The 22,198-nt window shown below is 32.6% G+C and overlaps 7 protein-coding genes across 12 annotated transcripts; 3 read left to right on the top strand and 4 right to left on the bottom strand.

Annotated features, from left to right (window-relative positions):
- Positions 1-740: 740 nt before the first annotated feature.
- On the top strand, positions 741-2,121 carry LOC138934762 (sperm flagellar protein 1). The gene is made up of 4 exons (XM_070298817.1): positions 741-852; positions 955-1,224; positions 1,323-1,541; positions 1,620-2,121. The coding sequence occupies exons 1-4, from the start codon at positions 741-743 to the stop codon at positions 1,922-1,924; spliced, it is 906 nt and encodes a 301-aa protein (XP_070154918.1). The 3' UTR covers positions 1,925-2,121.
- Positions 2,122-2,518: 397 nt separating this feature from the next.
- On the top strand, positions 2,519-6,654 carry LOC138934759 (retinol dehydrogenase 14). Of its 4 annotated transcripts, XM_070298814.1 has the most exons (6): positions 3,176-3,316; positions 3,819-4,018; positions 4,256-4,525; positions 5,303-5,542; positions 6,002-6,384; positions 6,454-6,654. In XM_070298814.1, the coding sequence occupies exons 3-6, from the start codon at positions 4,261-4,263 to the stop codon at positions 6,556-6,558; spliced, it is 993 nt and encodes a 330-aa protein (XP_070154915.1). In that variant the 5' UTR covers positions 3,176-3,316; positions 3,819-4,018; positions 4,256-4,260; the 3' UTR covers positions 6,559-6,654. The 4 variants fall into 4 exon arrangements, with proteins under 4 accessions (XP_070154916.1, XP_070154914.1, XP_070154913.1 ...); XM_070298815.1 differs by lacking the exons at positions 3,176-3,316; positions 3,819-4,018 and adding an exon at positions 2,519-2,781; XM_070298813.1 differs by lacking the exons at positions 3,176-3,316; positions 3,819-4,018 and adding an exon at positions 2,519-2,785.
- Positions 6,655-6,740: 86 nt separating this feature from the next.
- On the bottom strand, positions 6,741-9,764 carry LOC138934869 (esterase FE4). Its single transcript, XM_070299012.1, has 8 exons — positions 9,467-9,764; positions 9,140-9,265; positions 8,897-9,056; positions 8,345-8,718; positions 7,963-8,134; positions 7,694-7,887; positions 7,352-7,496; positions 6,741-7,217 (listed from the first exon to the last, which is right to left on the bottom strand). Exons 1-8 carry the CDS (start codon positions 9,656-9,658, stop codon positions 6,922-6,924), a joined length of 1,659 nt encoding a protein of 552 aa, XP_070155113.1. The 5' UTR covers positions 9,659-9,764; the 3' UTR covers positions 6,741-6,921.
- A 714-nt stretch (positions 9,765-10,478) lies between these two features.
- Positions 10,479-11,247, bottom strand: LOC138934649 (uncharacterized). The gene is made up of 3 exons (XM_070298619.1): positions 11,149-11,247; positions 10,940-11,069; positions 10,479-10,762 (listed from the first exon to the last, which is right to left on the bottom strand). The coding sequence occupies exons 1-3, from the start codon at positions 11,245-11,247 to the stop codon at positions 10,479-10,481; spliced, it is 513 nt and encodes a 170-aa protein (XP_070154720.1).
- Positions 11,248-11,643: 396 nt separating this feature from the next.
- Tsf2 (transferrin 2) lies at positions 11,644-15,764 on the bottom strand. The gene is made up of 9 exons (XM_070298614.1): positions 15,628-15,764; positions 14,864-15,276; positions 14,531-14,648; positions 14,275-14,454; positions 13,665-14,191; positions 13,425-13,589; positions 13,231-13,319; positions 12,809-13,149; positions 11,644-12,679 (listed from the first exon to the last, which is right to left on the bottom strand). The coding sequence occupies exons 1-9, from the start codon at positions 15,689-15,691 to the stop codon at positions 12,042-12,044; spliced, it is 2,535 nt and encodes an 844-aa protein (XP_070154715.1). The 5' UTR covers positions 15,692-15,764; the 3' UTR covers positions 11,644-12,041.
- A 418-nt stretch (positions 15,765-16,182) lies between these two features.
- On the bottom strand, positions 16,183-19,450 carry LOC138934647 (man(5)GlcNAc(2)-PP-dolichol translocation protein RFT1). Of its 3 annotated transcripts, XM_070298616.1 has the most exons (9): positions 19,402-19,450; positions 18,635-18,715; positions 18,193-18,395; positions 17,921-18,107; positions 17,560-17,844; positions 17,361-17,492; positions 17,152-17,283; positions 16,583-17,083; positions 16,183-16,488 (listed from the first exon to the last, which is right to left on the bottom strand). In XM_070298616.1, exons 2-9 carry the CDS (start codon positions 18,692-18,694, stop codon positions 16,330-16,332), a joined length of 1,659 nt encoding a protein of 552 aa, XP_070154717.1. In that variant the 5' UTR covers positions 18,695-18,715; positions 19,402-19,450; the 3' UTR covers positions 16,183-16,329. The 3 variants fall into 3 exon arrangements, with proteins under 3 accessions (XP_070154717.1, XP_070154716.1, XP_070154718.1); XM_070298615.1 differs by lacking the exon at positions 19,402-19,450 and having other exon boundaries at positions 18,635-19,017; XM_070298617.1 differs by lacking the exons at positions 18,635-18,715; positions 19,402-19,450 and having other exon boundaries at positions 16,184-16,488; positions 18,193-18,235; positions 18,315-18,401.
- Pex11c (Peroxin 11c) lies at positions 18,979-20,656 on the top strand. The gene is made up of 4 exons (XM_070298618.1): positions 18,979-19,540; positions 19,721-19,899; positions 20,097-20,165; positions 20,245-20,656. Exons 1-4 carry the CDS (start codon positions 19,310-19,312, stop codon positions 20,450-20,452), a joined length of 687 nt encoding a protein of 228 aa, XP_070154719.1. The 5' UTR covers positions 18,979-19,309; the 3' UTR covers positions 20,453-20,656.
- Positions 20,657-22,198: the final 1,542 nt, after the last annotated feature.

The raw sequence follows: 22,198 nt of genomic DNA, 5'->3' as shown, positions 1-22,198 counted from the left end.
GTTCCTTCTTTAACTTTTTAATATTTATATATATATGTACATTATAAGTCATTAAATAAAAAAAATATTAGAGATAAAATTATTCTGAAATATAAAAAAAGGTAATTTTTTCAAAATTAATAAAATTAAATTTTATAAAAAGATTTTTTTTTTATTTTTATAAAAGGTTTATTAAAAAATTTAGATTTATATATATATATATATATATATATATATATATATATATGCGAATTTTGACAGTTTGACAGTTTATGATAGAAAAAGTTAAAGTTATGGAAAGAAAACTTTAAAAAAATTAATGAATGTCCATGTAATATTCATATATATATATATATATATATATATATATATATGAATATTATTAATTTTTCGCATTATTTGACAATCGCAAATAATACGAGTGATGCAAATCGCAGCGCACGAACGAGATAACCAATCAGCATCGCGGAAATAATTATAATAATATTGTAATAATAACTTTAATAATTACATCTCAAAATTTGATTTTCTCGAGATTTTTTTTGCGCGCGACTGACGGTTGATTAACTTCAGTTCAAATTAAAAATAATGGAAAATTTTCGCATATCGATTATCGCAGATCTCGACGAGAGATTTCGTGTTACAAGAGAAATCGTATGACAACATGTTTCGACATTTCTTTATTCATCGTCCGCGTTGTGCAACGTGAGGATTAATTAATTAAGAATATGATTGATGGTCGTTGATAAAAGGAAAAGAAAATGATCGGTGACACATCGCAAAATCCAACGGACAAGGAGTTGTTTGCGTGGATCGACAGCATCCCTATCTCGAAACCCGCGAGAAATTTAACGAGAGACTTTTCGGACGCCGGTAATTATCGTTTACTCCTTGACAATGATCATTTCCCATATTACTTCTTCTTTCTCTTTTAATAAATAATTTAAATTTTATTATATCCGGGCAAATCATTAGTCCTCATGGCGGAGATTTTGAAAGTGTACTATCCTCGATACGTGGAACTTCACAATTACGTGCCGGCGAGTAATCTGAACATGAAGAAGGAGAATTGGAACACCCTGAATCGAAAGGTACTTACCAAGATCGATATGAAATTGAGCAGGGACACGATTCATCATTTGGCGAACGCGTCGCAAGGCACGATCGAGAAACTCCTACTGGAATTGAGAATGAAAATTCTGAGAGACGACGAAGAAATGCTAAAATCCAAATATAATACGGAAGGTACTCGATGTCGAGTAATCGTGTTTATCTAACGATAGAGATAAATGTGATTTTTTACTTTTAAACATATAGTATTTGTATACTTTATGCATACACAGAGGAGAAAATTGAAAATTCGTTGACGGACAACCAACTTAATTCGTCGGCGGAAAGTTCAAACAAAATCGAAGCCGATCAGAAAATTACTGAAATTAATCCGTCGAAATTTGCGCGGCTTAAAAGAGGGCTTCTCTTCGTTTTCAGTTGGATTATTTGCCCTTTTCGTATATGGAATTTATTTAGCTACTGCAAATTTCCTCGTTTGGGCAGATATAGGCGTGAGATATTTAAATGAGATAATTCGCGTGATGGATATTGCGCGTAAAATTGACGAGTTTTCAAATGCGTTTGTATAGCCAATGCACTTGTGGACGTCGAGACAGAGGGAATTAAGGACGTAAATGATGAAACCGTTCGTCGTGCGATCTATATGGAGTTGACGCAAGAATTGCGTGAAAAGGAGGAGATAATATGTACTTTGAACCACAAGATTACATATTTGGAGAGTTCAATGAAAGTCAAGGATCTACGCATCTCCAGCCTAACTGCGCAAATCCTGCAAAATGGTGTCGAGATGGATCAATCGACGATATCGAGCGGTGACGCTCGCGTTAAATTACGATCGCGATCGCACAATTTTCACGAAACCAAAACCAATTAGAAATTCATAGTACAAAAGCAATTGCATAGTAAAAAAGATTGCATATCTTGTTAGAAAACTAGAAATGAAAAATTGTGTATCATTTATTATATCGCATGGAGCACTCATTGCGTTATAATTGACTTAAAATCTTAAATTAAGTATGCGAAAATTAAGTATCAAAGTTCACTGAATTTAACTCGTACTTAAATTTGTCGAACTTTCCAAATAAATAAACGCTCATAACGAAACACATTTTCTGATTAATCGCGAAACTTCTCTCTTTTAATGAAACACAAGTTTATTGCAACGCGCATCTTTCGTCGCGTGACAAATCATCGTTCTATTCCGATTCTTTGAAATTTGATCAATTAAAAAATAATTAATTGATTTATCATTTTCTTCGATCGAGAGAAGATTTCATATAACGCAAGCGTATATTCTATAGTTTAAACGCTCTATACTATACATATTTTCTCTTTCTCTTTCTCTCTCTCTCTCTCTCTTTCTGTTACTTTATTATTACATTCTATACTAACGTACATTAATATTGTATTTTATTATTTTTTGTATCATATATGACTTAGCATGAGACATTACCGTGTCTCTTGATGGTTTCCTTCTCTTAATATTGAAAGACACGCTGTTAAGAGCATATATGAATATTTCAAGCTGTTCTAAATGCTATTTTCAAGTAGATAAAAAATCACCGAGATATCAAGGCCACCTTCTGCTCAACATCCTTCATCGCGAAAAGTGGGGCTTCAGGTATTGTCCACTCACATGAAAGAAGAACCAACATCAGTAGTGCTTCGGTATGTGAATCATAACGACGGCAATCATAACGAAAGCTGATAATAAAAAATTCTGCCAGGATTGTACGTGAGTAACAACTCTATGGATTCAATTAAAATGTATCCTTCTACAATTTATCTTTGCATCTATTACTAGATTTATAGAAATTTTTATTCTACAAAATGTAAGAAGATATAGATATAATTTCTTTAATGGATTAAATATATACATATACACATATATGTATATATATATTTTTTTTTTCTTTTTAATCATAAGAATAAAACAGTCATCGTTATTAAAATCGTATCTGCGATACGATTTTGATCGCAAAATTAAAAAAAAAAAAAAATATCAAAGGGACATTGGAAATCAAAATTGTGAATAATACATGCGTAGCAAAAGAATCTTCAATTTACACACTAACTAGAAATAGATTTTGGATCTGAAAGAGAAATATCGTATACGATTATTAAGTTAGGGATCAGAGTACAAAGTGGGAGAAGTTCGGCGAGAGAGGAGCTCGACTGGTCTAAAATCCAGAGACCGCTTCCAGTCTCAAGCTTAGCAAGGTCGTGTCAATTTTGCAGTTCTGTTGTGTAGTGTTCATACAATAAGGTTAATATATTCATAGTCAACTTTTTATTTCAAGTTTATCAGCGAATAGCCTTAACAGACAAAAAACACATGAATCGTATAATCAAGTAATTAAATGTTATTAGATATTATTACAAGTCATGCGACTTTTATTGTGTCGATTGGCACCCAATAAACTTTCTGCTTCAAGATTCCTTACACGTGTAAACGCATGATCATGCGACTTTTATTAATTTATTTATATTGTTCGCATCTCCATTCCTATCGTAATGTAATGTTTATCGTATCATAATCGTATCATCATTTATTACATATATAAATAATATTGCCTGAAATATTTTTATTTTATATTATGTAATTTCGCTCTATCTTAAAATTTATACATTATAAAAATTACGTAATAATGAATTGTTTTCGATAAAATCACATTTGTCACGAGGACTTGGTTTTAATATTATGCATATATATTTTTGTACGTTTCAAATACAATTGTTTCGACTTCTTTGCTTGGTTTTTAACAAAGCTTTCAAAGGAAACTTGCTAAGTAAAGAGCAAGTTCAATACCTTTAATAAACGGTATGTATGGTCAATGACCTTCGTGCACGCTTCAGTCGTCGGAGAATCCGGACATCGTACATACTTTCGAACTCTGCCGACTGGAAAAATATAAAAGCGTAAAGGTGCATTTTCTCGAAGAAAAAGAAATCTATACATTCAAGAAGCGTACGTCGTGATATTTTTTCTAAACAAATGAAGTTCATTGTATTATTATTTAATTGTTTTATTAATCAAGTCGTTTTAAAAAAGTGTATATTTTTCTTTGCTCTTATTTTTTTTTCTTTTTCTTTTATATTTAATATTATTGAAAATAATATATTCCTATAAGTAATATTATATGTGTTTTAGAAAATATAATAAACGTCGAATTTCAATATCGTGCATGTGTTTAATTTTGTTTAGATAATATGATAAGCATCGACTGCATGACGCTGCTTTATTGCGTTGTGGCAATTGTGCTCGGCGGTGCAATTTTGCTTTTGATTGGTCTTCGTGTCTACGTTGTCTACACTTTGAGCCTTTGTAAGAGCAAAAACAGAATGAACGGAAAAACAGTAATAATCACTGGATGCACTTCTGGTATCGGCAAGGAGACCGCAAGAGATATCGCCAAGAGGGGCGCGAGGCTTATTATGGCTTGCAGAAATATGGATACCGCTAATTGCCTGAAAGGTTTTGTCACTTTGATGGATTAGTTCTTGACATACAACTTAATTCTATTTTACTCAATTGCAACTTAATTTGATTACGTATGTATGTATGTACATACATACATTCCGTTGCGATTAAATCAATCGGAGATATGCACATTTATGCATGTTTTTATAACATATAATTATAAGTAAAGAAATCGCTTATAATTGCAAATGTTATAATGCGTCCAAATCAAATAAGATTATGATTATATAGGTTTATTGTGCATGCTGTTTCTAAACTTGTATGATTCTTTGAATCATACATTTTTGTCAATACATTTCATGATGCCTTGGGATATAATAATAGTCATATAAATCAAATGATTGACAATAAGTAATAATTAAATTTTTAATTAACTTAAAAAACACAAAGATATATATATATATATATATACATATATATTAAATTTGTTAATATTAAATTTACTTGAAACAAAAAATAACAATTTTGCAATTTATTTCTATTCCAAAGAATTCGTAAAGCATAATATCATTTTCGATTGTTCTTCAATTTGAATATTGAAAGCGTTTGATCAAAATAATATTTAACTTAATTTAAACTTTATATGTGTCCATGTATGTATATGTTTTTAGCAAATGAACGATATGTAGAAAATGATTATCGATGTTAACTACACAATATTATTGTTAAGTTTTTTCTATTATTACTTAAGGTTGATGTATCCCACGTTTTTCACAGACATATATTTTTGATTTTATTTTTCTCTAATATACAAATAATTTTCATATACAGATGAGATTGTGAAAGAATCGAACAACAACAATATCGTAGTCCGAAAATTGGATTTATCATCGTTGCAATCGATCAGAGAATTTGCGCGACAGATAAATCAAGAGGAAAACAGATTGGACGTATTGATTCATAATGCTGGGACTGCGGAAGTTATCACAAAGAAAGTCAATAAAGACGGAGTAGAATTGACTATGGCTACTAATCACTTTGGTCCCTTTTTGTTGACGCATCTTTTAATCGGTAAATAATTATAATATGCAAAACTATTACAGCATGCTAATTTATCTGCCACATGACACATAGTACAACAATAGATTATCTCATTTAATATGTTGCCATTGAGAGACTTTATGTAGATGAATGAATGTTCGAAATAGCACAATATTAAGTAAAGAGAATAAGAGAATTTTCAATCTAATTTCATGTATATATATGTATATATATATATATATATTTAAATCTCAAAATAATATTTAACTTAATTTAAACTTTATATGCGTTCATGTGTATGCTCTTAGCAAATAAATAACGTGTAAAAAAATGATTATCAATGCTAACTACACAACACTATCATTAATAAGTTTCTTTCTATTCTTACTCAAGATTATAACAAATAATAAAAAAGCATCATTATGATGTATGTATTTGTCATCTGAGTTATAATATAGGTAATGAGGAAAATCTCGTTTGCATTTACAGACTTATTAAAACGATCGAAACCAAGCCGTATCGTAGTAGTTGCGTCAGAGCTCTATCGATTAGCGAGTTTAAATCTCAACAATCTCAATCCTACGTCGACATGGCCGGCTTATGTTTATTATGTATCAAAGTACGCGAATATAGTTTTTACATTGGAGCTGGCGCGACGTTTGGAGGGCTCGGGAGTGACGGCAAATTGCTTGCATCCCGGAATGATCTACAGCGGAATCTGGCAAACCGTGCCCCCTGTGTTGTCCACGATTTTGTATCTAATAAGCAAGGTTTTCTTCAAAACGCCTGTGCAAGGCGCGCAAACGACTATTTATGTTACGGTTTCCGACGAGCTCAACGGAGTCTCGGGAAAATATTTCATGGATTGTGCTGTAAGAATTATTTTCAATCTTTTTAAAAACTTTTTTTCTTTTATTTTAATTATATTCCATATATTTTAGGAACACGGTCTATCGAATGCCGCGAAAGATCCTGCTAAGGGCAAAAAATTATGGGAGTTAAGCGAGCTAATGGTGAAATTGGAACCATCAGATCCGAAGATCTAAATACATGTTTATTATCTTTTATGAATTTTTCTAAAACTTTTGTTCTTTTGTAATATATGTGATGATGTTTTTTGCAATTAACATTTATTAAAATTTGTTATGACTTATCATTAATAGAGAGAAAGTATTATGAGTTTTTCGATCTCAATATCTTTTATATTGAAACAAAAATATTGTAAGTATTGCAATTTAAAGAAACATTTTTTTATTAGGGAAAAGATATTTTTTCATAAACATGATATAGGTAATTGTTTACATTTGCTGGAATAATAGATTCGATACGTGCATCTTTTACTGAATCGCTTGGCATGATTAACGTATCTTTTACAGCTTAGATATCGATTTTAGACATTAAACTGATTACTATTTCGAATTCAAAGGAAATAGGCCCTCCCACTTTTGCATTCTATCGGGATAAAGTCTTGTCTTCATCCTCGGTATCTCGGAAATTTCTAAGTAGTTGTCGGTTTTTAATAAATATGGTTCCCATGTGACGTTGTTCGCCAAAGTCGGTGGTACTGGCTGTCCAGTTTCAGCAAAGTTTGACCACATACTTGTCATAAGTTCCACTATAGGTATCTCCGGAGCGTCATTTTCGAAGAAGGGAAATATCTTCCTCATAAAGAATAGATATTGCAAATCATCGTGATGCACTACTCCTAAAATGATCAAGTAAACAACGGATTAGTCATAACTTTATTCGGATGAGGATCAGATCTCGCGATATGTGCTACGAAATAATATTTTTAATCAACCAAAAAATATATAAGTAATATAAAAATAAAAGTCATACCGTACGGTGTAGTTTTGTTCCACATGACAAAACTATATCGTCCTTGATAAGAAGATACGTAAAAGTAGATTGGTTGATCTGTGTTTTCTGCGAACAGTTTTACAGTGCGATACAATGGAAATATAATTAGACTATCGGCTTTAATCTGCAACAAAATTACAAAATTGTCATGTATTGTATAATCGCGCGATTAATTTTACTCGCGATACTGTATCAATACTTTGCAATATTTGCAATGAACATCACGCGCGTCTCGAATCCATTAATAATTAATAACTTATTTGTTGTAATATTTAATACGTATCTATGTATATAATACTTTTCAAAATAATGTTTACGAACATGTGCGAGACCGTCATACGTGTTCGGGCCGATCGATTGATTGCCAAAATAAAATTGACGTAGTTCGGTGCTTATGTATCTGGAACGAGATGTATTCCGTTCGTATATGAATGCGATTGGCGCAATTTTGTACCAGTCATTGTTTAAATCATCCAAGATCGAGTTGTTTCCAAGTTTATGTTGCTGTTCGACACCTAGAATCAAACGTAGAAATTCGTGCATTTATATTTCAACAATTATTTTTAATTAAATAGAATAGATTTTTTTACCAACGACCACACCACCGAACTCGTCCTTGGTGACCCCCGCCATCAGCGGAACCTTATGGAATTTTCCTTTTCTAATAAGATCAACGGGCTGTTCGGGCAAAAACCTCTCTACACCGTGAACCTCGGGTTCCACTACGGGTGACCATAACAATGTCGGATTATAATACCATTCCTAAAACGTGTCACGGTGTGTTTAATTATCTTAATTTTCTATTTTTTATCTAATCGCTTTTAAAAACAAAACAAATCTCAATTATATTATTTTTCAAAAGCTTCCGTTCAATTTCCTATCATATGATAGGGAAGTTATTTTCTACATATCTGTTTATTAATAGTTATTTTCTAATTATCAAATCTCGTCTATAATGTTTGCCATACTCACAAAGAACTTAGGTATAGTATCTGTGAAGTTCTCCACCGGTTTAGAACTCAAGCAGACCAGCATAGCGTCCGTAGTGTCAGACGGACAGTTCAATAACTCCGCTTGCTTCTTCGCCAGATGCAATTGTTCGGTCGGGTATGGTTCTGACGTCATCGAGCCGCTCATCATGATCGCGCGATGGAACAATCCCTTGGACATTGGCGAAACCATGTGCAGCATCACGCTAAATCCACCGATGCTGTAGCCAGATATCGTAACGCTATCAGGATCGCCGCCAAAGGCGGCTATGTTTCTCTGTACCCATCGAAGCGCCACAACTTGATCTTTCAAGCCCAAATTGCCTGGTGCCTTCGAGTCACCGGTGCTTATAAAACCTGATAAGCATATATATATATATTTTTTTTTAGAGAAACGTGTCGTTATATCTTTGAATTTAAAATATTTTAATATTAAGCTATGTTTGGTTTATATAATTTCCTTCAGCTTCAAGCGAAATTTATCGCTTATGATTTAAATTATCAGAAGAATAATTAAATGCCCTCGGGGATTCACCTAGAGTTGCGAGACGATTATTAACAGTGACGAGAACGATATCTTTGTCCAGCAAGTATTCAGGTCCAAAGTAGAAGCTTTGACCCGAGAATATATAAAAAGCACCAGGGTGGAAAAATACCAACACCGGCCTCTTTACGGAATCGTTCGCCGAAGGTAACTGCCACCGAGACAATAATTGTTCAATTAGTAAGTTTATTCCTTTCAATGAGAATACGTATCATGTAAGTTAGTGAAGCTTACTTTCGTCGTGTAGACATTTACACGAAGACAATCTTCCATTATATTCTCCCCGTTTATTGCTGGACAGGCAGGTCCTTCCTTGGTCGCATCAAAGACATCATTCCAATCCGCCGCTGGAATAGCGACCTACGAGAAATGGAATTGAATGAAAGAATGACATTTACATTGTGCTCGTCCTATAATAAATCTCGTTTTATTCTTCATACAAATATTTTATCATAAACTGAAATTATTATAAAATAATTTTTACGTTTCGTGAAGCGGATTTCAAAACGTACGTACGATAAAACTTTAGCTATAGCATTATTATCGTTCGTATAACTTTACCTGAAAACGTTGCTGCCCAGTTGGTGATTCGGCGTATCTCACACCGCGGAAAGAATAAATTTTTTTGCCGAGTCTGGAGGTCAAGATGGAACCGCGAATTCGTCCGATCGGTGCGGTCACTTCGCATTGTTCGCCAGCGAGATCGCCGCTGGCGAATACAAGGACGACGCTCAGAAGGAATAAATGTTTCATGACAAGAGGATAGCTCGTACTGCTACGTACTCGAGCTTAACACGAGAGCTAGTTTCCTATGTGAAACCAGTTAGACGCATACACACGCTTGCGTTGCACCAGCAAGTATTAAAAAAAAATCTCAAGGGTGATGGCCTTTATTTTATATCCAAGTTGCTAGGAGGAAGAACCGCATAATTGCCTCTCTGGGAAATCCAAGTATGTCATACATAAATTTATTTCTTAAACGAATAGATATACGTGTAAGATCACGCGCACAGTTTTGTAATTTAAATGTGCACGTGCGTGGGATTTTTTAACAAAAAGATGAGACAACGCGTGAACGTTTTATTATTTGACAGGAGGTACCTAACGTATATCTGAAACGCGAATCTGCGAAAATTATATTACTTCCAATGGTCACAGTTTATAAATTCTTGTTTTTCCCCTCGACACATTTTTCAAACATCATATAGTTAACGATACAAACTGATCACACCGAGTAGTGATGTAGGTCATGTTTTCCTCATTATGAGGAAAACATTACGAGACTTGCTATGCTTGCTATTATCAAGAATAATATCAAGAATGTATATAAAATCCAGTTTCTTTATTGCGGCAATATTTTTAATTTTATAGAAAGAGAAAAATTTTTATTTTTTATATTCTATAGAAAAGATTCAAATATTACAAAGAGTCGTTTATAAAATTCTATATTTTTCAGACATTGTTTAGATACATCTTTCTAAATATCTTTCTGGTTTTTTTTATATTCTTTAAAATCGTAATAATAACGCTGGAAAATTATTTAGAATATTTCTTGTTAATATAATAAACCAAGCTATTTCTTTTTCGATTCTTTTAAGCTGCGTCTGATTTCAGTCATGTAAGTTTTAGTTGCATGACCGTAGTTTAGATCAAAATTTGCCGAGTAGTCATTCTGATTGCTACGAGCTTGTCTCTTCGGTTTAGCAAATTCACGCATTCGTTTAGGACAACGTCTATTATTCGTAGCGGCAATACGGGCGTAACTATCGAGAAGAAATGTCTTTTTGTCAGATTGATGAAACGGTCCTGAGACTTGTTTGCTGTCTACTAATTTACGAATTTTTATCTGATTTTTATCTGAAAGTAAGACGCATGTTTACATAGTTGTGACGCTGGAAAGGGCATAAGTCGTAGAACGAAATCAATTTACAACTGATACAGATTAATACGCATGAATAAATCAATGACTGTAATGTATTATTATGATATATATTTGTTTAGACATATGAATTGAAATTATTTGCCAGATTTCACCTGAACTAATATTTTTAGATGAAGACGAGATATAAGACGTCGGCGCTAAACTAGATTTCGATTTCTGTTCAGTAGATTGATTCAGATTGTCGAGTATTACTCGGCGAGTATCAGATATCCCGCGAATCACCTGAGAAATATCATGCAGTCACGTGAACCTTAATTATTTTTCATATTCGTAATATCCCGTAGGATTATAATAGCACTACCTGCAGATCGTCGGTATTATTATACTTATAGATTTGTCCTTTTTTCAGATTTTCGTATTTAGACGTGTTATTTTTCACTGGTTGAATGTCACTATTCATATCGCAATTGCGCGGACTATATCTTTTCCTTTAATAATAAATTGTTTTTTCTAGTTAATAGAAATGTCTTAAAATTTCAATTAAAATTACATTATTCGATTAGATTAAAAGTATTGTTAACTTTAGAAATTTTGATTCAGATTTAAGATTTGACGTGAATTTTTGAAAGCCAAAGCAATGATCTTTTTTTCTCGTTATTCAATTGTAATTTCGATCTTTCCTGTTATCGTATGTACATATATGTAATGTACGTCGATCTATTTCCGGCGCTTTTCAAGTAAGAAAATTCCTGTTGCTGCGGCTTACTTATCGATTTTTTTTATCAAAATAATTTTTATTGCGCAAGACTTAGAATAATGGAAATGTACATCGAAAAATGTATAAAGATTTATTTCTATAAAAATGTTAATGTGTGCACAATATATAAAATATACATTATATCAAATTATATTAAATATACAATAATCCTTAAGATTAACAGATCGCTAAATTTCTCGTATTTGGACGGAAACATTTAGAGATAAGTCTCCGTTGGACGGATATAAAGGCAGCCATAAAATTTATTAATATATCTAACTCTATCTCTTTCAGCCATTTGTACTGTTAAATATATATACGTGTAAAATATTTATAAAACAATATGTAGAATAAATTTACGTCGTAGCGATAAAATATACATTGTTAATAATAAAATGTATTCTATCAGATTTGTCAGATCTCTATTTTTTCTTTTGTAATCTCACAACGAAAATTATTCATATAAAAGCAAGTAAATCGTATCGCTATAGCGATACTTATCTACCAAACACAAAAGTAAATACTACCATAACTATTGTACCAAATAACGAATAGCCTATGGCTGCCGCGCCAGCGTTGCAATCCACAATTCTTCTAGCTCTCATAAAATCTGGTCCGAGATATGTGCTATACTCTCGCTTTTCTGGCGGTATGACTATCAACTGTTGAGTGGCGTCCTGAAAAATGAGATCGCTGTAAGGAGACGGACTGTAATACATGCTGAAGCTGAACTCGTCCTGCTCTTTCCGGCCGTAAAACTGTTGCGCGTATATGAACAGATTTATATACGCGTTGATCTGTGTCTCATTGTAGCCATAACCGCCGCGCGCGACTATAGCGTTGGCGGCGACTTTGCCCAAGTTGCAGTTCTCGTAATCCATGGTCGGACGACGCGTACCGTCCGGACAAAGCAACTCGAAATCCTTGGTAAAAGTGTTGCGCGCCCAGAATTCCCTGCGCTTGCCGTCAGTGTTCTCCGCGACCGTTGTGTGTTTGACAAAAGACACATCTCCGCCGCCTTCTACCAGGCATCTGAAGGCGCCCGTGTACCCGAAATAATCCTCGGAAGCGTCTCTTCGGCAATACCTGTAGCTTACCCCGTGACATAAGTCGCACATGTTATCATAAGGCACCCCTGTAATCAGACGAAAAGAGTTTTGTGTAAATGTAATCGGTCTTATGGAAGATTATTCTATCTTTATTAGTTAATTTTAAAATCTCTAATTCAGAAAAATTATTAATTTTGTTATGTCTTTTGAGCTACCTATATTATATTCGGTACTAAGCGCGCCTGGTACACAGGATTTAGTGAAATATTCGGCGGCGGCACGAACGGAATCGCAACCGTAACCTCTGATCCAATTGTTAGAGATAAGATACGCCAATGGATAGATCCAGCCCGCGGCAGTATTAATCCCCGTGTGACAGGTATATTTGTTTTTCAGATATGTCAAATCTGTGTTGTCGTCTTCCTCCTTAGCGACGGCAACTACGTAATAATCCGGCGTGCCGAGATTATACACTTCGGATATAAACGGAATCAGATTGAAACGTAATCCAGCGGTATAAACATCACCGGCGTCCAATACAGCTACATCGGCAATTCTATCGTGAAAAAAACAGTATGCATGTAATTTCATCAAGAGACATATATGCATGTATATTTAAGCATATTTTTATACGTACCCGCTTTGTATCGATTGCATACAATTTATTTGGCTATGGCCTCTATGACAAAGCAATTCTGGTTTCAACAGCTGAGCCTTTAAAGCAATCTGCAATAAACGCATGAAAAATTTTCAAACTCAACGCATTTAAATAGATAATTTTTAAAATAGACATAGATAGTTTTTGCGCTAAATATATAGTATGAATGGTACCTTCATCTTTACACATTTTTCCATTTCCGGGTCGGATGTAACGCATAAAGTCATCCGATTTACGGGGCAATGGCGCACTCCTAATATGTGATCTATGGATCTTCCCAAGTATCCTGTGTATGTTTGATCTTTTTCAGGCAATTGCACGAAATCGTGAGCAGAATCCTGGAAGAGTGGGATGCGTTACATCAAGTATAAATATAATAATGGGAGAAATAAGCGAAAAAATATGTGTCTTACCGAAAATATTAAATTATGCTTCATTCCATATCTAGGCGCCGACTCGTACAAATCAAACACTTCTATCGATTGTATATTCGTAGGTTCGGTATGATCTCTATGGTAATAATCGAACGTATCATTGATCGCGGGTTTCTCCCACGAATTGAATCCGTTGCCGCCGCCACCAAAACTTCGATCATATCCATTGCGATCCCAATCCGTGCTATATTCGTTTGGAGTATTAACACCATCTCTATTAAAATCATTCTCGCCAAATCTATTGTTGTAACCCGAACGATTTTCATAATTCCTCTGATTATTATCGAAACGATTCAAATCCGTCGTATCATTTTTGTTTTTATGCAATATTCGAACCGCCTTCTCCAGAAATCTTTGGTACATTCGACGAATCTCGAAATTTGTCGCCGAAGACGTGACTATCGCACGCGATGGTACAGTACCCCAATTACAGATTCTGTACTCGTCCACGGATCTGCGAGTACCGTCCCTGCAAAGGAGTTCAAATTGCTCCTTCTTCACAGAACCTAATAGCAAAAATTAAATAGTGAATACTTTATCATCTTCTCTCTCTTACAGATTTAATTCATTAGGTGGTGACTCTGCGTACTAAAATCAAATGTCGTTGAAGTCATCTCTTGTACAGTCGTATGCACTAGAAAGGCAATTTCGCCCGCTTCGACCAAGCATCGAAAAGCCCCCTCATATCCTGAATAAGGATCTTGATACGTGCATTTGCCACCAGGTATTTTTCCAATGCACAAACTACACAATTGATCAGAATTATCACCTGCAATTGATTCGCGAGAGATTATAACACTTATAATATCAAAATATAACTGTATATTATATTATCATAAACTTACCAAGAGGATTATATTTGTCAATCAAAGAGTTTACTGCACAACTAGGACCAAAGTATTTAATTGTCGACTTTACATGATTGTTACAATCAATGACTTCCATTCCCCCATATCGCATAAGCTGAATAAGAGATATTATTTTATCATATATAAATATTTGTGTTAGATTATTATATATATGTTGTAATTATTAATAAAAGAATCTATACTGTAACATATTGTAATTATAATTATAAAAAATTACAAAAATTGTATATAAATGATTGTATAAATATTATAATTAGAAAAAATCCATACATTGTAATCATTTAAAAAAAAACTAGAAATTTTACTTACAGTGTTAATAGGAATAACCCAACCTGCTAATGTTCCAACACCAGCAAAGCAAGCCTTCTTTTGTCTAAGATCATATAAACTTTGTACATCGGGCAAAGAGGCTTTCTTAATCACTGCAACAGCATATTGATAATTCAAACCACTTTCATATATCTCTTGCATTATTGGTACAAGACTATGATATCTTCCAGCTATGAAGACTTCTCCGGCATCTAATGTTGTTATCTGGGCCTTTTCGTGATCCAGCATACTCATACATTCTTCCTTATTAAAAGCTTGTTTGCAATGAATCGAAAAGTAGCTAAAGCCAAAGGATCCTATCTCACGATCAACCGCCCTGGAAAAGGCGTTGCATTTATTTTGTTCACCATCGGAAACTGTACACCATGTGATTGTGTTGTTGAGATGCTGGCCTGTCAAAAATTAATTAATAATAATCATTTTGTAATATATTTATATGTATTGTTTGTCAATTGTATTTAACACGTTAAATCCTATAATATCTTCCATAGTGTAAATAAAATAACTGATGTAATAATGCAGTAAAATAAAAGTCTAAAAATCAAAATAATGAACAATATTAAATTATTTATAGTTGAAATTACACTGTAATTGAAATATGATTACTTTGGTATGATCATTTCAGAAATAATTAAAGTTTACTCTACGAAGCAAAAAAACTATTTGCTATTTAACGAGTGTTTTGATGCAAAATACAATTCTATAACTATTAATTTCACGCGAATAAAAATATGCATTCATACCACGAATAGGAGTTAATACAAAACTGCAAAGAGATACGAGTATCGCGAAATAATCGAGCCACATTTTCCCTTCAAATATCTCTTTACTGGCAATCAAGCTCTCCGGACAACACCCTTGACATGACTACTCCGAATTGTAACCGAACTACACCACGCGTGACGTAAGTCCATTCATTAAACGAAGATAGAATGAGCAATATCAGGCAATACGACGCTGCAGTTTGTTCGTTTTTGCTGCACTTTCTTACATTTTAGGTCTGTTCTTTATAACTGAACTGGCTACACTAGCTAGTGGCACTAGTTCAGAGTTTATCTTTTTCTCTCCACATTGGAAGGAGAAAGATAAACTCTGAGTCTCTGCACAGCCAATTTAGCTATAAAGATCTGTTCTACATACCGACTTAAAATAATGATTACACACACGTCTAAAACTCGTAATTATATCTGAAATAAGATATGCTTAGAAACATTTTATTTCATTATTAAAAACAAATTATTAATAAAGAATTTTAATACATGTAAATATGACTTTTATTACATATAGAGGAATTTATAATTAATTATATATAAAATAAATATTTTTATATTATAATTTTTTAACATTTACAAGCTCGTGAAATGCAATTAATCTATTGCATTACGAGTTTGTATAATTTACATATATAAATCATAAATAAAACAATATACAAGATTTAAGGACTTTCAGTCGCTCTTTTCTTGTTTGTTTCTTCTTTTGTACCACATGTTTGTAGCAAGCTTAAGCAATTCGTGATTTTCGTACATCCACGATGTAAGTACAATCATAAACATCGTTATTCCAATCAATAGATGCAATATTTTTTCAGCTGGGAAGAAGTAAGCCTATAAGAAATAGAGAAACGACTTTACATTAAATTTAGAATAATTATATAAATGTGTGCGTGTATATAGAAAAATTAAAAACGAGATAATTTACTTGTGATAAATTAGTAATGAATGCCGCAACGAGTAGAGATGCTGAGAACATGGGCTTCGGTACTAATCCACATAGAGGACGATATATTGTGTCCCGATGTCTTTTATTAATGAACATCGCCGAATGTATGATTCTTAGGCTCATATTTACGCAATTGCCGAAGATAAAACCGACTGGACCAAACCAAATGGCAAACAGATACGATGCGCCCAAGAACGCGATAGATTCGTAGACCATGATAACATTACTCTTATTTATGGTCGCGCTGTCAGCTGTCGCGTTAGTGTAACATTCTGTCACGCCGTTAATTCCTAACAATAATACAGCAAGACAGTGCGCTCTTAGCAGAAGAACAGGTAAGGGTAAGGTCAGTCTCGAGCCGCCGTATAGCCAGAGCAATGTGCTCGAATAGGACTGACCGAATACTAGAACAATTAGACCAATAGATGTAACAATCGAACACAAATGTGTCAACACATTCACGCTCTCTTGTATATCCGCCTGAAAATATCATAGTTTATATATACTTATTATAAACATGTTTTTATCTTATAAAAATCATTACTCACTGGATTTTGATTAGATATTGGTTTGTCTCTCTTTACTATTTGTGTGAAATAAAAATATCCGCTTTCTTCGATTGGACGGAAAATAAATCTAGCAGCTAACGAACCCAAATTATTCACAATCTCATAAGTACCCTTAAGGAATCAAAGTAAGAGTCAGTGTATCTCTGATAATGATATTACAATATTAATTTACAAATTTATCAAATTACCTGTTCTGTGAATGTCAATACTGGCATTATAGTCATAATCAACCTCTCGCCTTCCGTCAGAATTTGTTTCAATATTCCTTGCCTAAAGAAGCTCCATGTAAGAATAGTTAACTTTTTATCAAGATATGAATCCTACGAAATAACTATTGTATTGTTCTTAAAGAATAATGACAGCTCACGCGATTACATATTTACATACATTATTTTCCAGCTGCCCAGGTAAAAAGTCCTTCACAGTACGAAAGGGAAACTCTCTTACCATGTATTCATCACTACTATCTCTTAAAGACATTCTTCGTTTCTGCGAGCATTTGTTCAACTTTGAGATGTGATAGTGAAAGTATGCATAGTGACTAGTTGTATAAAATACTGCTGCAACAAGCTGAGCTGTACCGAATGCAAGTAATGCATTCTCTGGATGATATAATATTAATAGAACAAATGTCATAGTGCGAATAGCAATCATGATTGTGTCTAGAATTATCTGAAAGGATAAGCACCACATATGAAATGCTCTCACATTGTTTGAACAATTTCATTTCTTTTTTCTATTGTCTTACTTTAAGCCTAACAAATAGAAATGCGTTCGCGACTAATTGAACAATCAGGGAAGACAGTTCTATGATGCATGATAATCCGACTGCCCAAACTGCAAACGTATAGTACGATGGTAACACCTCTGTAGTAGAGAGCACGAATAACCAAATGTATCCAAATAGGAAAGACATCACAAAACATATGGGTACTCTAGAAAACATTAATTAATCTGTATAATTCTATTGATTGGGAATAATTAGGGTATATGTGATAAACAAGATAATGACAAACTAACGTCAGCCAGAGTAAATTCACAACTTGGGCCCAATTATGTTCTGCTGTATTAGTTAGACATGCTTTCATGAATGGTTCTCGTGATAAGAACAGTATCATAGATTCCAGTAACAATAATCTCACATTAATAACACCCAAAATAGCTTGACCTACATGTCGGACGACAAACGCGTTCAAGAGAAACGTGACACAGCGACAGAATATCTGAAACAAGAAAATTTCACTTAATCCATAATTTTATATAATAAAGTTTTTGCATATAATGTAGAAATAAATTAGCTCCAATAAATAATATCGAGAAAGTTATACACGTATTAAAATGAGAAGAGGGAGGAAAGAAGAAAAATTGCATAAATACAATAAAATCCTTGGAAAGGGTCTGAAGGCAAAATATGTAACTTAGTTATAATCACAGAAACTCTTTCACGTTTTTGTCGGTATACCTGAAATATAATGCTGAAAGAAGCATTCTCCAAGCTGCTTTTCAGAATACTCGGCCGCATTTTCAGGCTGATCTGAAAAAGCTGATGGAAAAAGCATGAATATTTCGAGATTCCCGCCTGAAGATGAAACGTCAACGCGAATATAGAAAGGTAACAATAAAATGATAAAATCTAAAACTATATTCGTCACTCATTTCTCTTCGATTTTATTTGTCGCTCAAGAATTAAACTGCGACTCCAAAGAAAAGGTAAAAGGCAACAAAATTATTACAGCTGTTGTGACAACATTTTGTGACGAACTCGAAATTGTGAGGCCTTTCTACAAAATATGGCGTTTTTGCGTTCGCACATCTTCGCTTATAGATCACGTGATTATCCAAATCAGCTGTACGTTTGCCATATGTTATGTACGGGCGTAGTAGTAGTAGTAGCAGCAACAATTTTTATTTAGTATCCACGAGTGGTTGCGCGACTTGTCATTCATAAATTGAGCACGCTCGCTCGTATAATTTTACGGTGGCAATAACTTCGTGTAAAATCGATATAACGGCTCGTAATGTAAACGAATCTCTAAGTTTCGCGATCGCGTATTCTCTCAAAAGCCAATGTTACAAATTGTTAAGTGCCTTAATTAATATTCTTCCACTTGCAAATAATATATAAGAAGCTAATGAAATGGATCTTATACTTATAAATGATTATTTGAAGACATATTCTGGCAGAGACAAAATATTAAGGACCCTTTCTTATTCGGCAAAGTTACTTACTGTGTGTACTTCATCTAAGAATACTGAAAAAAAACTTAAGACCTTTGGAAGTCAAATGAGTGAATGCAGAGTGATGTTGCGCTTATTAGATGATCTACCAATGCTTCACTACATTATGACATATGGATGGGGGAAAAAGGTAAACTCTTGTTTATTTATATGATAATGTCAATTGGAAATTATGTGCTCAGATGATTAAAAATTAAAATAAAATAATACCTTGTACAGCTGAAAGTTTTATTTATCCAAAGAATACTGTAGAATTATGTTAAGCTCTATTTTTAGAATCATTAAAATTTCATATATAATTTAATTATAGGAACCTGACTGGTTGATTAAATGGAGTCAAGTGATACAAAATGTAATAGACATAATTTATTCTCCTGTAGAGCACATTTCTTGGGCTGGTCAGCACAATATCATATCAATCAATGTTGACAAATGGGATGTCGCTACAACTTGGTTTTGGATAGTTTCTTTACACCTATCCTTACTTAGGTAAAATAAAATATTATTTTTAATATATTTGTGAAAAGTATTTCTGTATTGAAGAATATTTTTTATGTTGTGTTAAAAAGTAAAGTTTCATGCAACAATTAGAAGTATGCATGTGTTACAGATATATTCAATTTTAGTATAAATATTAAAACAGAAATGCAAAATATCTTTGTTTAATAAAATAATTATTATTTAAGATCACTGAGACTATTCAAAAACCTTCAGAAATATAAAACAGATTTGAAAAAAAGTAATCCTGATGCACAGTAAGTATTATATTCTTATGAATTTTTTAATATAACTCTATATTTACAATAATATTTATTTGTTTTATCAAATATATAGAAACACATTGAAAGAGATCAACGAGCAACGACAGAATGCATTATTGATATGCACACGTCTTGCTCTGGATATTACTTATGCAATTAGTTACTTACCACCGGGCATACTTTGGGGAGGCTGTTTAAAAACATGGCATGTTGGTGCACTTGGCACAATATCATCGTTAATCGGGCTTTATCAGGCTTTTAACCAACAACTAAAAAGTTGAAAAGTTGTTAGATAAGAAAGTTTTATCGTTACATTGATTATTAAAAATGATGTAGAGCTGTATATATTATGTATAATAACATCAAATTATTAATATTTATTTAGGCTTACACACATTATATACATTACTTTATATATTTCATCTACAAATGTAAATTTTGCTATAAAATTAAAAGAAATACATAAAGTGTTGTATGTATAATATATAAATAATATATAAATATGTATAATAAGGAAATTCACATGCTTTATTTTATTATAATTTCTTTATCGTACAAGTAATATCCTTTTTATTTTTAATAAATAAATGTGTTAAATAATTTATCAATGATACATTATTCTATATCTTCATTACAGCTATTTAAATAAAGACCACTTAATTAAAGGCTTTCTTATGTTGTATTTAATTTTTTAATGTTAAATAACATACAACAAGATTGAAGAAAACTCTATCAAATTTCTATTAAATCGATACCACTTGTAAAATCATCAAGAATTCTTTAATAACGATGTGGCAGATACATACGCTCCGTACATATATTGTAGAAAAAAGTGAAATGCCTTAATTAATGTGTGATTAATTGATTTTGAGTTTGATTTTTTCGATGTAAATATTTCGATATCGATACGATTGAAATATATCAAATGAATACATTTTTAGTCAAACATGAGCGATGAGTAAAGTTTAAATTGTACATTAACTGCATATTGGAAGTATCTTATATTTAAAAATCTGAAACTACGTTTTTTTATTTTGTTATATTAGATCTATCAGATTTACACAAATGGTAGAGAGTATCGTAAAACTTCTTATATTTTATACGTTAATATATCAACAAAAATCATTATATTATTTTGCGAATTAATTTTTAAACGTTATCGATAAAAGCTAAAGAGAATAGAAGAGGCACTTCTCTTACCTGAGCTTAAAATAAAAAATACTTTAAATCTATCCGCGATATAATCTACGAATCGATCTAGGTCTTAGTACGTCAATATATATTGGCCGACGCTATAAACTTAATATTTTAGTTTATATTAAAAAATAGTTTGTTTTAATTTGTTTTATTGATCTAATTTCTTTAAAAGCTAATAACATTTTTTTAAGCATTATATGACAACAGTCTTCTCAATCATTCTATATTAAATATTCAGAATAATTCTCGTATATAGAAGAGTAAATATGTATAATATTAGAAAATATTCTCCAATGATGAGCTTAACGCTCATTCCAGAATCAGTAAAAGTGATAATTAACTAATATTTGTTTAAATGTATGAAATCATTAGGTAATATAACAACTATCAATCATGTCGTTAAAAAATATATCGCGATATTGTATTTATTTTTTCGCACGATAATCGTGATTGATATTACATGACCTAGAATTATTTAGCGTGCCTGGTAATTTAATGTGCTCGTATAAGTTTTCAAAAAGAATTCCATATTTTATTAATTGAACAATTTATTCTGATAGGAATTCAAGCAAACGATATATCAATCGTTCTATCAGAATCAGTCATTTAATTACGTAAGTATATATATAAAACTTCGAAGGCTTATATTGGGCATAGAATACCCACGTAATTGGCACTTACCAAAGAGATTCGGGTGCTTACATAGTTAAAAAGATAATTTATATCTGCTGTGTAAAAAAATTTATATGAGGATTATGTTAAAAGGCACGACTTATTGAAACCTTTTCAAACAATATGCTATAGATTAATAAAATTTGTCCCGGATAAAA

Source organism: Polyergus mexicanus, unplaced genomic scaffold (genome assembly GCF_030449975.1).
Source record: "Polyergus mexicanus isolate NDT 795.1 unplaced genomic scaffold, iyPolMexi1.0 SCAF_7, whole genome shotgun sequence".
Lineage (NCBI taxonomy): Eukaryota > Metazoa > Arthropoda > Insecta > Hymenoptera > Formicidae > Polyergus > Polyergus mexicanus.
This window is presented reverse-complemented; position numbering and strand designations above follow the sequence as displayed.

Bases quoted from the DNA above. Each gene is read 5' to 3' on its own strand.
- LOC138934762 (XM_070298817.1), top strand. From the start codon at position 741: ATGATCGGTGACACATCGCAAAATCCAACGGACAAGGAGTTGTTTGCG. The intron at 853-954 runs GTAATTATCGTT...GCAAATCATTAG, and splicing joins GAGAGACTTTTCGGACGCCG to TCCTCATGGCGGAGATTTTG. The intron at 1,225-1,322 runs GTACTCGATGTC...ATGCATACACAG, and splicing joins ATCCAAATATAATACGGAAG to AGGAGAAAATTGAAAATTCG.
- LOC138934759 (XM_070298815.1), top strand. From the start codon at position 4,261: ATGATAAGCATCGACTGCATGACGCTGCTTTATTGCGTTGTGGCAATT. The intron at 4,526-5,302 runs GTTTTGTCACTT...TTTCATATACAG, and splicing joins TACCGCTAATTGCCTGAAAG to ATGAGATTGTGAAAGAATCG. The intron at 5,543-6,001 runs GTAAATAATTAT...TTGCATTTACAG, and splicing joins GTTGACGCATCTTTTAATCG to ACTTATTAAAACGATCGAAA.
- LOC138934869 (XM_070299012.1), bottom strand. From the start codon at position 9,658: ATGAAACATTTATTCCTTCTGAGCGTCGTCCTTGTATTCGCCAGCGGC. The intron at 9,266-9,466 runs GTAAAGTTATAC...CATTTCTCGTAG, and splicing joins CTGGGCAGCAACGTTTTCAG to GTCGCTATTCCAGCGGCGGA. The intron at 8,135-8,344 runs GTGAGTATGGCA...GACACGTTTTAG, and splicing joins ATACTATACCTAAGTTCTTT to GAATGGTATTATAATCCGAC.
- LOC138934649 (XM_070298619.1), bottom strand. From the start codon at position 11,247: ATGAATAGTGACATTCAACCAGTGAAAAATAACACGTCTAAATACGAA. The intron at 11,070-11,148 runs GTAGTGCTATTA...GATATTTCTCAG, and splicing joins ATAATACCGACGATCTGCAG to GTGATTCGCGGGATATCTGA. The intron at 10,763-10,939 runs GTGAAATCTGGC...TCTTACTTTCAG, and splicing joins ATCTAAAAATATTAGTTCAG to ATAAAAATCAGATAAAAATT.
- Tsf2 (XM_070298614.1), bottom strand. From the start codon at position 15,691: ATGTGGCTCGATTATTTCGCGATACTCGTATCTCTTTGCAGTTTTGTA. The intron at 14,455-14,530 runs GTAAGTTTATGA...AATCAATTGCAG, and splicing joins TGACAAATATAATCCTCTTG to GTGATAATTCTGATCAATTG. The intron at 13,150-13,230 runs GTACGTATAAAA...TTTTCACGATAG, and splicing joins ATGCAATCGATACAAAGCGG to AATTGCCGATGTAGCTGTAT.
- LOC138934647 (XM_070298616.1), bottom strand. From the start codon at position 18,694: ATGCGGCCGAGTATTCTGAAAAGCAGCTTGGAGAATGCTTCTTTCAGC. The intron at 18,108-18,192 runs GTTAGTTTGTCA...AATGTTTTCTAG, and splicing joins GTGAATTTACTCTGGCTGAC to AGTACCCATATGTTTTGTGA. The intron at 17,284-17,360 runs GTAATTTGATAA...TGATTCCTTAAG, and splicing joins TATTGACATTCACAGAACAG to GGTACTTATGAGATTGTGAA.
- Pex11c (XM_070298618.1), top strand. From the start codon at position 19,310: ATGGATCTTATACTTATAAATGATTATTTGAAGACATATTCTGGCAGA. The intron at 19,541-19,720 runs GTAAACTCTTGT...ATTTAATTATAG, and splicing joins CATATGGATGGGGGAAAAAG to GAACCTGACTGGTTGATTAA. The intron at 20,166-20,244 runs GTAAGTATTATA...TCAAATATATAG, and splicing joins AAAAGTAATCCTGATGCACA to AAACACATTGAAAGAGATCA.